General features: G+C 36.3%; 1 protein-coding gene across 8 annotated transcripts; it reads left to right on the top strand.

Moving 5' to 3' along the window:
* Positions 1-3,890: 3,890 nt before the first annotated feature.
* Positions 3,891-12,869, top strand: LOC107948222 (histone-lysine N-methyltransferase ATXR7). Of its 8 annotated transcripts, none has more exons than XM_041088689.1 (20): positions 3,893-4,312; positions 4,508-4,622; positions 4,701-5,160; positions 5,241-5,357; positions 5,543-5,839; positions 5,925-6,269; positions 6,349-6,723; positions 6,891-7,409; positions 7,506-7,950; positions 8,038-8,190; positions 8,275-8,699; positions 8,786-8,908; positions 9,005-9,085; positions 9,204-9,257; positions 9,337-9,488; positions 9,658-9,701; positions 9,771-9,828; positions 11,050-11,181; positions 11,637-11,767; positions 11,869-12,869. In XM_041088689.1, exons 1-16 carry the CDS (start codon positions 4,309-4,311, stop codon positions 9,677-9,679), a joined length of 3,687 nt encoding a protein of 1,228 aa, XP_040944623.1. In that variant the 5' UTR covers positions 3,893-4,308; the 3' UTR covers positions 9,680-9,701; positions 9,771-9,828; positions 11,050-11,181; positions 11,637-11,767; positions 11,869-12,869. The 8 variants fall into 8 exon arrangements, with proteins under 8 accessions (XP_040944629.1, XP_040944623.1, XP_040944624.1 ...); XM_041088687.1 differs by having other exon boundaries at positions 3,894-4,312; positions 9,658-9,697; XM_041088690.1 differs by having other exon boundaries at positions 11,050-11,767; positions 11,869-12,831.
* Positions 12,870-13,436: the final 567 nt, after the last annotated feature.

Here is a 13,436-nt window from a genome sequence, read left to right as displayed (position 1 = left end):
ATATTGAAAATAAAGTTGAACATTCGATTTTACTAGTTTTGAATGAACTACGCAAATGGTTTAAAAAAGTACATTTGCAATCAAGATCAAGAAAAGTTTCTTTGTGCCATTTCGGTAGCCAATGTAGCTTTCTGAATTCGGCAATAACGACTGGCCTGGGTTTGGGGTGTTACAACTTCGTTACTAGAATACTCTCATCCATATAATCTTCTTGCATTCCTAATTTGGTGGATGCTTTGAGACAAACTCCGCTTGACTGACGTCTTCTCAATTTTTAACTCTAGTGGATATTCCTTTCTATTACAAGGCAGCTAATCTCGACCACAAAATGTTTCCATTGCTACCTTGGCAGAATACCATAGCTACTACTTTATTTTAGTATTATTGCATGGTCTGCATTATGATAGGAAAGATGTATGAAAATTTTGATAATAAAATTTTACCGATTTCATGTTTAATTGTTAGTAATGACTAAATTGCATAAAGTGAAAAGGTTGAATTCTAGTAGCTAGAATGATTAAATAGCTATGAAATTCAAAATTTGAGGTCCTTATAAGGTAAATAGACCATTAAGAGAAGTTAGTAGATATTTATGATGATTCATCCATGAAAATTTAAGAAAAGAAAAGGACTAAATTGGAAAAGGGAAAAAATAACTTAATCTATCTATTTTGGGGATCAATTTGCAAACCCTAGTTAAGAGGGAGAAATTCAAGCAAATTTTCATCATCTTCCCTAAATTTTTCTATGGAAACCCTAGTTAAGAGAGAGAAATTCAAGCAATCTTAATTGGGTAAGTAATCATGTCCTGTTTTTAGTAATTTTTACATTTCCGAGATCGTAATAACCTAATCGATCTATTTTGGGGATCAATTTGGAAAGTTATCAAATTGTTAAAATTTTTCCATGGACGAGTATGCTAAAATTTTGAAATTTATGGTAGAAAATGAAAGGTTATTGATAGATAAACAACTTTTGTAAAGGAAATTTTTATGAAATTGTGATTTAGGGACTAAATTGAAAAGATGTAAAATTTATGGAAAATTTATAATTTTTGTGAAATACATGGACTGTTATTCTTATATGAAAAATTTGGCTAGGCTTGGAATAAGGATTAAAATGCATGAATTTCATTTTTCCAAGCCTAGGGATGAAATTAAAATTAATTAAAAGTATAGGGGCAAAATGGTACTTTTTCCTAAAATGTGAATTTGATTGAATTGAATATGAATTTCATTAAATTGAGTTAAATTTACTCGAATAGATCCGGATAGGCCTAGTACGAAATTGGATCGAGGAAAACAAAAAGTATCGAATTAGTAGATTTCCGTATACGAGCAAATGACGAGGTAAGTTCGTGTAACTAAATTATGTATATTAATATGTTTGAATTGAATGTTGTATATGTGAATTGTCTAAATGTCTTATGTATGAAATTAATCACATGTCCAATAGCCCGATAAGTAATAAGTCCCTGTTTGAATAAATGAAATTCGAATGATACACGATTTCCCATATTGGTTGTGGTCCTGCATATGTTGCGGACACTCCATAGCTCGAAAGAGCACCCTGTTATAAGCCCTCTTGAGCTTCCCGTTACATGGTTCCAGTTCATGTGAGCATTCCGATCAGTATTGGTCCTGCATGTGTTGCGGACATACTGCAACTCTTTATGAGTGTCCCGATATATGGCTCTTAATGAGCTTCCTGATATGGCTCGCCTGAACTTCCTAATATATGGCTATCCGAAGCTTCCTAATAATAGCTCTTCGGGGTTGCCTGTTAAGCTCACATTAGCTTTCTGTTTTAAACTCTTATGAGTTTCCTGTTATAGACCGGATAAGCTTCTTGTTACATGGCTCACATGAGCTTCCTGTTATATGGCTCACATGAGCTTCCTGTTATATGGCTCGAGAGAGTGCTTCTTGATTTTGTTCTCTAATGAGTACCCCTGAATATGAATTGACGGATTACAGTTTTTTAAACTTTAAGTGTACTACATGCGTGTCCATCGATATTTCAAATAAATTTAACGGGTAAAGTTCCGATATGGGCTAAACTAAACTTGAGACGATTTGTTATGAAATGTACATGTTATATAGAAATATGATAAGAAAAGTATATGGATATGAAAGTTATTATATGATGAGCTCATCCATATTTCTTGACAATTGTGTGAATTACAATGACTAACATGTTTGATAAAGTTGGGTGTTTAGGCTATCAGCCAAATTTCTTGGATGCATTTTGTATGTTTACTTTAGTGAAAATGAATGGTAAGTTAAATTTCCAGTTATACGAACTTACTAAGTATTAAATGCTTACTCGGTTTTTCTTTTCTTTGTTTTATAGTACTCGGAAGCTCATGGAGGTTAGAACTTGGTCGGAGACACATCACACTATCCCTTGGACTTCTTGGTATATAAAGTAAGCTAACTTTTGGTATAATGGCATGTATAAGCTAAGTTAGGCATAATGATGAAATATTTTGGTTGTAACTAGCCATTGGAATGGCTAGTGTAAGACATATTTTGATGAAATTATATAAAGCTTTATCAAGTTTGATGTGTGATAAAATGGTGAGATGATGGGGAGCATACAAACCTATTGATGAATGGTTTTGAATTAGCATAATTGATAAAGTATGCTTATAAGCATAAATGTGTTTTTGGTAAGTTTAAACACTTGCACATAATATGTCATGTATAAAACTTGGTATTGACATTAATTTGAGGGTTATGAATTGGCTTGTGAATTGTTTAGATGATGCTGTAGGTGAAAGGCAAATTGGGTGAGAAAAGTGGCCTGAAAATGACCTATTTTTTGTCCACACGGGCAGAGACATGGACGAGTGTCTCAGTCGTGTGTGACACATGACCATGCGCACGGACGTGTGGTTTAGCCGTGTGTCCCCTGCATTTAATTTTTGAAAATTAATTGTCCACACGGCCTAGCACACGGGTGTGTGGTTGGCTGTGTCACCCAAATTAAAGAGTTACACGGGTATCGACATGGGCTGGGACATGGTCGTGTGTCTCACATCGAATGCACACACGGCCTAGGACATGGGCGTGTCACTTGGCCGTGTGAGCCACACGGCCTGGCCACACGGGCGTGTGTCCCCTGCACCTAAGAAAAATTTTAAAATTTCACGAAAAATTTTATGAGTTCCCGGTTTAGTCCCAACTTGATTTTAACGCACATTTTGGGCCTCGAGGGCCCATTCAAGGGACGATATGATTGAAAATGTTTGGTTTTGGGTATGAATAGTAAGTAACATTAATTTACTGTAATTATTCCATAAACTCCGGTAATGCTCTGTAACCCTGTTTCGGCGACGGATATGAGTTAGAGTGTTACACAAGAGCTCTACTCTAATGATAACAAAAACTTATCAGCCTTACTCGAAAAGGGCTATAATTGAGTAGAACTAGGGCTAGCTCTACCTTTATGAGGGCTACAGCCTGATGGGTAACACTTGGCAACTATTCCCACTTTGGCAATATTAAAGGATTCTCCCTTCATACATTGATGGACTTCAATGGTTCCCTACCATTCATTAAATTTCCCTATAACTCCTCACATACTCCTTTTAACTATAAATAAACCAGAACGTTGAAGGGAAATTCACAACTTCACAAATATTTCGCTTGATCAGTACTTCCATATTTATTTTAAATTTTATTTTTGAGATTTGTAACTATTTCTTTTAATAATTTCAACTCCATAATTGCGTGGATTATTGACTTTTGATGTAATCGTATTGCTTCAAAGTTCATATATCCATTCATCGGCCAAAAGCGAGCCCAATAAATGAGAGGGAGAGGCCTGAAATAAACCCAAGAATAAAAGACGAAGAAAAATGGCTTGAAATTAAAATAGGGAAATAGCAGCCGGCATCTCACACGATTGCGAATGCCACTGCCATATATGAAGAACAATAAATACAAAAAAGCTCAAGGAGCGGAGCGAGTCAGAAGTGAGACTCACTTATGAGAGAGAGAGAGAGAGAGAGAGAGAGAGAGAGAGAGGGAGGTAGAGGGAGGTAGAGGGAGGGAGGGAGAGAGGTGAACTTAATTTTGCTTTCGTCTACTTTGTAATTTTGTAAACCCCAGAAAAGAAAGAAAAAAGAAACTACAATAGGAAGAGGCCAAATTAGTCGTGAATACAAGAGCCGGTGGTTTCCCCTAATTGGGAAAATTTCTTTCTATCGAAATCCGTACTACTCTATTGGATTTGGAACCAACTACCGGCAGAGTTTTGCAGATTACCGTGAGGATTGGATTGCATTGCATTGGATTGGATTGGATGGGTATGCAATAGAGTTTCAACTGTGTATGTATGTGTACGGATAATAGATTACTATGATATATGCCTTTTTCTTTCATCTTGGAAATTTGGGCGCTACTATTCGCAGATGCAACATAATTAGATCAGTTTTCTTTTTTTATTAGGTAATAATACATTTATGAGAATTGAGGTTAGTTAGATTTGAATTTTGATTCAGGTCTGCCCATGGTTTCCTCAACATCCCCTATTGACGAATATGATCACCCTAATTTTTCCAGAAAGCGCCTTAAAGTTTCGGATCTCTCTGCTGATTTTGCATCTTCAAATCGCGGGTATAATTATTAATATACGGTTTTTTGGTTGATGACGCTCTTATTTACATTTTTTTAATCGTATTCATGATTTGACAGTGACGAACAATCTGCAACGGAGATGAGTTGCCAGTCTAATGGAAATAGCAGTGGTATTTCTCAATCTTGTAACGGCGGTGGATCTTCATGCGACAAGAGTTACTCTAGCTATGCGCCATCATCTTCTTCGTATGTGAGTGGATGGATGTATGTCAATGAACACGGCCAGATGTGTGGTCCTTATATCCAGCAGCAGTTATACGAAGGCTTGTCTACTGGTTTCCTGCCGGATGAGCTCCCTGTTTATCCTGTAGTCAATGGGGCTTTGATCAATCCTGTTCCCCTAAAGTACTTTAGGCAGTTCCCTGATCATGTTGCTACTGGGTTTATATATCTCACTTCACCCACAGCTTCCAATTATTTAAAATCTTCATTTACAAATGTCCAACACACTCCTTCCCCTTCGCCTTCTCAATTCAACTGCAATGTAAGTTCCGAAGCATTTAGCTTTGTATTGCAGGTATTATTGTCCCCCCCCCCTCTGGTTTCCCCTTTTTCTCCTAAGGTGCCTTTGGATGATTTTCACCTTTTTTGTTCCAGTCAGGTGAAGATGAATGTTGGTTGTTTGAAGATGATGAGAGTAGGAAACATGGGCCCCATTCTCTTTTACAATTGTATTCCTGGCATCGCTGTGGGTATCTTGCAGATTCCATTATGGTAAGCCGTAAGCCTTGAAATTCTCAAGTCATGATTCATCACTGCAGGAACTGTTCATTTGTATCAACTGTAGGGTCCTATGAACTCTTTCGAAACTTGTGTAGGTATTGTGGCTGGCATGATGTATCTAAGCTTTACTGAGTCTTGCTTCTTATATCCTTTTCTTTTAATTTATTGTCTTGCAGATTTATCATGCTGATGACAGGTTTCGCCCCACCCAATTGCTGTCTGTTTTAAATGCTTGGAAAGGTGGTCAGTGTGTTGCTGAAAATGAACAGGAGTTATCAGTGAACTTCATATCGGCAATTTCTGAAGAAGTTTCTTCTGATCTGCATTCTCGAATTATGAAAGCAGCTCGTAGGGTTATGCTAGATGAAATAATCAGCACTATGATCTCAGAGTTTGTTGCTGCAAAAAAATCTCAGAGACCTCTAATGGTTGAATCATACAACCAGGATGCTAAAAGTTCTGATGGGAAACTGGTAATGTATGCAATCACTCAAAAAAAAAAGAAAGAAAAAACTTATGTTTATTTTTCTTAAAATCTGAAGCTCCTTTGCCATACAGATTAAAAATACCATGGAAAGAAGTATACATTGTACTTCCAAGTTTGGCACAGCGACCTCCGATGGTGTATCTAATTTTTCCATCCAAGAATCTACACATTTTGATGCAAGTCTAAAATCTGTTGGAAGCCTTGAAAACTTTTGGGGTTCTTATACAGTTGTTTGTAAGATGCTTTTTGAGTATTGCATGCAAGTTACGTGGAATGCTGTCTTTTATGATAGTATGGTTGAATATTTGTCTTCGTGGAGAAAAGGAAAACTTTGGTATGGTCAGCCTAATGTTCTGGCATCTGCTAGTGGCTCCATTGGTCATGGCAAGGAGACTGAAAATATAAAAGCTACAACTGTAAGTAAAGTCTATGTTAAACTCTATGTGTGTAAACAGTATGTAATGACCTTGAATCTAATGTTTTATGGTTTTATAGCTCTTCTCTAGGATGGAATTGATGGCTTATGATATTGAGAGTCCACCTGGTTATGAACTAGCAACAGTTTCTGTAGGTAACCAGGCAGAAGAGACATATATATCTCAATCTGCGGTGCAGGAAATTTTATCCAAACAGAACAGTCCATTGCACCATAGTGGCCTTTATGGTGGAATACAATGTATTCTGGAAGGTGTTGAAAATGAGCTCCATTCTTCTGTGATGGTGTTTATGGCCGATTATCTTGACGGTCTTGTTAAAAGTGAAGCCAAAATAGTGATTGATCTGGAAAATGATCAAAAATTGAATGAAACTCCTGATGAAGAGGCAGCAGAGAAATCAGTCTGTTTGTCAGTAGATGATGAATTGAAAGAGGTACTAAAAGTATATCCTGTTAGTTCTTCATTTTATTTCAATATACTTTAAACGCTGTTCTAGCGAGACTAGGTTAGCTCTTTCCCATTATAGCTCAATATGTGCTTATGCATAGCACATGAGGATCATATCTTTCTTAAATTTAAACAATTATTTTTCTTTTACAGCTGCAAGACACAGTTGGATCTTCCAATCAGTGCCATCTTGCTTCGGAGGTTGATAATTCAGATGATTCTGAAGAGAAAAAAAATGTTTCGAACAGAATGTCAGATTTATCTTGCAATCTACAAAACTCAGTACAATCAAAGAAACCTGTTTGTCAATCCATATCTGAAAATAATTATGCTTCAAGGCAGGAAACTTTTATGGCTGAGGCATTTAAGAGATTGTTTGGAAAGGTTGGGGATGTAATTAATGAACGAGAAGTTAACGAGCCACCACCTCCGGGTCTTGAGGTTAAATCTGGGACTCTTGTTCCATCACACAATTGTAAATTTCGTCCCTTAACGTCAGTTGGGTGCAGCCCTAAGATTGGAGAATATGTTGCCATGGCAATGTGTCGGCAGAAGCTCCATGATGATGTACTAAGAGAGTGGAAATCATCATTTGCTGGTGATGCTAGTCTTTATCAGTTTCTTATATCAAGGTCTAGTTCGAAGAAACACTGCAAGGCTGATGGCAAAGAGGTATTGTTCACTACTTTGTACTTTCTATTCCAACAACTCACCCCCAGGTTTTGATATTGGGTTTAATATTTTGTTCACACTTTTAATTTGCCTCAGGCAAAGACATTTAGTGAAGATAGAAAAAATCTTGCTGGTTTTTCTGCCTCACGTGATAAGCCCAGGGACGGGTCAAGGAAGTCTCTCAGTTCAGGCTCCTCAGATATATCTTTAGTGACTGGTACATGTACGTATTACCGAAAGAAAAAGTTGGTTCATAAGAAGGTAGGATCTTCCCTGTCCACGATTATCAATGGGTCACGGGATCAACCTGTTGAAAGGCCTCGGACGAAAGGGCCTTCCAAGAATTTGTTGGATCATGCAGATCAAAAACTAAGTGCAGCCACTTCTAAAAAGGGTGGGACAAATAAAAGTATGTCTCAATCATCTAATATTTCTAGGTCATCGAAAATCATAGCTAAGAATAGTTTGCCCAATGATCACTCATTACCCAAGAGTGCAATTGGTCGAAAAACATCAAAGGATGCTGCTGCTGCTGTTCGAAGTATGTTGTTTTTTCTTCTAATAATTTCTTTATATTGAAGAAGATGATAATGAACTTAGAATTGGTAATGGTTATTAACTTATGCAGAAAATTTGATTGGAGAAGGTGCTATTAAAGTCGGCAGGGAAAGAGCGTCAACCTTTCAGAATTGCGATGTTGAGAAGATTGCTCGCAAGAGTAACCATACTGTTGGAAGTGAAGGAGAAGTTACTAATGATTCCTCCAAGAAGACACTGAAAGGTTTTTCTTCTGTTTATTCCTTGTTGTTTTATCTCAGATAATTGCATATCTTAAAGCTTTCTTGATTTCTGTTATTGTCTTCAGCAAAGAAGGTATCAGGGGTAAAAAGAAAGCAATTAAATTATGATGAGTGTCCATCACCTTCAATCAAGGTACAGAAAGTTGCTAGTTGTGGTAGCAAGAGTTCTTCTTCTAGAGGGGTTGCAGATCAAAAGAGCCGCACAGTTAGATCCAGGACAGCAAATCCCTGTCCGAGATCTGATGGATGTGCGCGAACTTCAATTAATGGCTGGGAGTGGCATAAATGGTCACTCAACGCAAGTCCTGCTGAAAGAGCTCGTGTTAGAGGAGTTCAGTGTATTCAAATGAAGTATTCAGGTCCAGAGGTTAATAGTATGACACACTTGTCAAACAGTAAAGGTCTTTCTGCTAGAACTAACAGAGTAAAGCTGCGCAATCTTCTAGCTGCTGTAGAGGGTGCTGATCTCTTGAAAGCTACACAGTTGAAGGTGATTTTTAACATGTTATTTGAATATCATGGTTTTGAAATGTCTTGGTCTGACATTGTTCGTTTTAAATTTACTTCATTTCCCAGGCAAGGAAAAAGCGTCTACGTTTTCAGCGAAGCAAGATACATGATTGGGGTCTTGTTGCACTTGAGCCAATTGAGGCTGAGGACTTTGTCATTGAATATGTTGGAGAGTTAATACGTCCGAGGGTAAGTTTGACTTGTATGTTTTCCTATTTAGTCTAATTTCTCGCAATTCCTCTTCCTTTCACAAATGACCATTGAATATGCTTCCAAATGTTATAGATTTCAGATATACGTGAACACTATTATGAGAAGATGGGAATTGGTAGCAGTTATCTTTTTAGACTTGATGATGGATATGTAGTAAGTATATCAAACTTTTAATGTGTGCTTCTTGATTTAAGCTGAGTTATGGGTGGAGTATCCTCTCTTGCTTTTGGGGCAATCTTTTTGACTTCACATTTACTCCATCGACGTATAGGTTGATGCTACAAAGCGTGGTGGGATTGCTAGATTTATAAATCATTCTTGTGAGGTATGTGAAGATGTAGCTCTGTTCATTTTTGCTACTCATGATTGATTGGTGCTGCTAAATTGGAATACTTGAATTGCAGCCTAATTGTTACACGAAAGTTATTAGTGTAGAAGGCCAAAAGAAGATATTCATTTATGCAAAACGACACATAGCTGCTGGTGAAGAAGTTACTTATAACTACAAATTTCCTTTAGAGGAGAAAAAAATTCCCTGCAACTGTGGTTCAAAGAAGTAAGATGCAATTGGATTTATATGACTGTTCATTTATTTGTGATCTTGCATTGATTTTCTTGCTTTCTAAGGAAAAACTTATCAGTATATGAAAATAAATCAGAGTATTAGACATACTACCTGCTATTCACTACCCACTTTTTGTCTAACTATTCTTGCTCTTGTTCAGGTGTCGTGGATCTTTAAACTAGCATGCATACTTTTAATATGTAGGTGGGCGAAAATTGTTACTTTTGTTATTCAGATTTCTGTTTTCTTATCTATCATATTTTTCTTGTGTAGGCCATCCCCTTGATTTCTTACTCATTTTGAGTTGTCAGCACCAATTTGAAGCCACAGGGTATGCAATTGTGTTGATTGTTTTGAATATGTGTGTGTGTGTTTAGTAAGATTTTATTTATCCAAAGAAACATGGAAGGTCCTGCTACACAGCTACTCAAAGGTTAAACAGTACTAGAACCTACAGAAACCATTCAGGAATGTTAACGAAGGTTAATAGGCCAAAAATAGAAGTAGAAGTATGGGGAAAAGGACATATTTATGTCACAAGGTTCTTCACTGAGCTTACAGCTGTTGCATAATTTGGGCTCTATAGAGTTTCTATATGATAATGTGCTCAAGCCATATTCTTTTAGGACCCAACCTGATGAAGCCCATGGTTTTGCCTCATCGCAAATTGAGAAGAAAAGAAAAAGGATATATGAAGAAAAACATCTGGGACAAGGCAAAGTAACTCTTTGCCAACATTAGTAATAAGACAACCTTGTGAATCTGTTGGTCAGAGGAAACATGTTGCTGTCTTTTCAAGGCTGCCTAGGATGGAATATTCGGGGTGGGTTGAGAGAGACACAAAGGGGAGCCAGTTATAAGACTTGGCCATTTAAATGATGAAAGGAGAAAGAGAACAAGATATAAAAACAAAAGAAAATGGTTTTATACTTTTATTAATTTATTATTTTCAGTGTTTATATATGTTCTTGCATCTTGAGCTTAGTTTTTCCATGTCAACAATTATGCTAATAAGACATGTCCTCAATAAGCATGGGAAGTTATATGAACATTCCCGTCTAGCGTCAAAATTTTATCCTTCCCATTAGGCACTGCAGTCATGGTTGTATTATTATGGAATGCCTGTTGTGGCTGATGGACATGATGGTTAGAAGATTTATTTGTTTAATAAAAATGCCTTCTCTATTTGTCCTGTCCTGTCCTGTCCTGTTTTGGAGAATATTTTGGAGGCTATGTCGCATCAATTCTTCAATTTCCTTGAAGTACCCCTACTGAATACATAACCTATTGGCTTTGGTATGAAGGTTCAACCTTCAAAATGTCGAAGATCTTAGGAAAGGGGAAAAAGAGAGAACCTGGTTGTGTGGGGCACATATCTAAATGCCGAACTTACTCTGAGGTTGGGTCAAGTAACATAGTATTAAGGGAAGGAGTGCAGACAGTTTTTATATTTTATTTAACTATTATTTATTTTTAATGATGCATTGATCGAATTGTACTTGTTATTTCAACTTCCAAGTTCTTTATGTCCTTCATTTGTGATTAAATGCAGCTTGAACATGCTCAGTGGTAGAGAAGCTTGGAGTGGGTCCTTTTAAACATTTGCAATTCCAACCTGGAGTGTACTACCAGAAGATTTGGAAGTGAATTCACCAATATGAGTTTTGGCAGAGCACTTGACAGGGTATATCGGCATTGTTTCTCTTACTGAACGATTTACTGAATTTAGATATATTTGACAGTCACTTTTACATTTTAATTTATAGAAATCAAATTTTAGATATTGGTTCCATAATTGTCATGAGAAAATTAGTTCCACTGGTTCGTTGTGGTTGAGGGCTTTGGGTGATCTAAAGCTTCATATTTGACATCTTTGATTTTATCTGTGGCATTTAAGTTATCTTTGCTAAGAATAATAATAATGGTATCCACTCTATGTTATTCGAACTTGAACTTGAGTGTCGGGTACATGTATGTGTCTGACAGAGATATAGTAAAAAATTTGAAAAGGTTTTACTTACGTGCTGGACACGAGTGTTAGACAAGGATTTTTCCAAAAAAAAATGAAGAGTCCTAGTAACATAGTATCTACCTGGCTGCAATCAATTTCAACCTTGATTGGGGATTCCTCTGGTTTAGGGATTTTGAGCTTCATCTTTGTGAAAGTGATTTTAGCGCTCTCTACAAAAATGTGAAAATGAACTTGGAGCATCCCTTTATCGTTAGAGTGCCGTCTCAAGTGCAGAGCTTCTTTTAAGATTATTCTTTGGGTAATTCTGAACCTGCTGCATCTTTAACATGCAATTGCATTCATTAAGAAACCGATGACTAATATTTGGCATGAATTGTGAACAATGGATGGACGTTTCAGGTTGTGGGCAAAGTTATTTCAAATAGAAGCAGCTGATGTCATAAAGACCTTTTCTCATGAAGACGAATTACTTATCCGTGTCCATCGTTGTTGTATATAACACTCTAGCAGATGAGTTCCTTCTCTTAGAATCTGTAATCAGTTTATTGTTGTCTTGCCGCGTCATATTTTTGGAATATAAATGTTTTTTTACAAACCTGAATTTATCATATTAACCATATATATATATATATATATATATTTTACTAAAAGACCTTTTGAAGGCACTTATTGCACTATAACCTTTATATTTTTGAAGGCACAAGGCGCAAAAAAGCCCTCACTTTAGTGAAGTAAAATGCAAACTGTATGTTTGTGTATTGTATTTTTTTTTTGTATATATACATATAATATGCTTAAGATGAATAATTACGATAATCTAAAGATTGTTCCAATTTAGTTTTAGGACAGAAAATTGTTTTATTTTTGTTGGCCAATATGATTTGCTTATGGTACCATGTTTGTTGTAGAGTATTTTGATATTGAGAAGTAAATAAGAGATTTGTATATATATATCCTTTACAAAATAAAATATACATCTAATGGGAAAAGGGGAAAAAAATTAAAGAAAGGTAGGTATTTTTTTTCATTTTCATTTTTTGGGTTACAAAAACATTTGTCTAAGTTTGTGATTAATCATGTCTAACACTAAGATGCATCGGTTAGGTGACTTTAGACGAAGCAGGGCTTGACAACATTGGTTTGAGCTGCTTCCTACCTTCAACAGCAGACAAATCAAGTCCACGGGGAATTTTTATTCACGCATCCGTTGAGAAGATGCCATATTTTACATGGATTTTTACACTAGAACCATTTATGTCTCAACTTTAATCGTTGGTCCTCAGTTAAAATATTCCCAATGACTTGTATTCATCGGATCTTCATTAGACAGTAATAAATTAAGTTACATAGAAAATTTTCAAAGTTGGAAGCAATGCGATGGATTAGAGGATGAGTGTTCACCTACGGGGCATTTCGATAAAGTTCCTTTCCATCCTTTATTTATTAATTATACATTCTTTCTTTTCACTGTAATTATGTTGGTTGCAGGGTTGGATAAGACCTATCTGGCGTAGGAAAACGTATATTATTGCCTCTGGTATGTCCCTTTCTCACTCTCCTAGTTTAATCCTACAATTTACACTTTTGATACAAGCAACTGAAGAAAATACCAAATTCACCAAAAAGATAGAAATTTTAGATGCATCCGAGCAAGAATCGAACGCACGAATGGAGATAAATAAAGCCGATTCAACTCTTGACCATGTCAATATAGTGTTAAATTATAAAATTTTGGCAAATCACCTCACCTGGTTACCAGGCCCCTTTCATTGCAACTTAAAAAGAAAAAAAAGCAGCAGCAAATATAATCAAATAAGTGATTACTGCAGTTATCTCTCCTGTGGTCTCTATATAATGTTGAGAAGTAATATTAGCAAAATTGAGAGCCTACTCTTTTGTAGTAGAGGGAGCCTTCGTCCTTTGTTTTCATTGCAGGTTCTGGTACAACTTAAATTGGAAAAATTCCC

Source organism: Gossypium hirsutum, chromosome D02 (genome assembly GCF_007990345.1).
Source record: "Gossypium hirsutum isolate 1008001.06 chromosome D02, Gossypium_hirsutum_v2.1, whole genome shotgun sequence".
NCBI lineage: Eukaryota > Viridiplantae > Streptophyta > Magnoliopsida > Malvales > Malvaceae > Gossypium > Gossypium hirsutum.
The sequence above is the reverse complement of the archived record's forward strand: the minus strand, read 5'-3'. Positions and strand labels throughout refer to the sequence as shown.

What these genes read in the sequence shown, in the direction of transcription:
- LOC107948222 (XM_041088689.1), top strand. An exon ending in TGCTGCTGCTGCTGTTCGAA is followed by an intron (nt 7,951 to 8,037) that starts GTATGTTGTTTT and finishes TAACTTATGCAG; the next exon opens with AAAATTTGATTGGAGAAGGT. An exon ending in TGCAACTGTGGTTCAAAGAA is followed by an intron (nt 9,489 to 9,657) that starts GTAAGATGCAAT and finishes GCTCTTGTTCAG; the next exon opens with GTGTCGTGGATCTTTAAACT.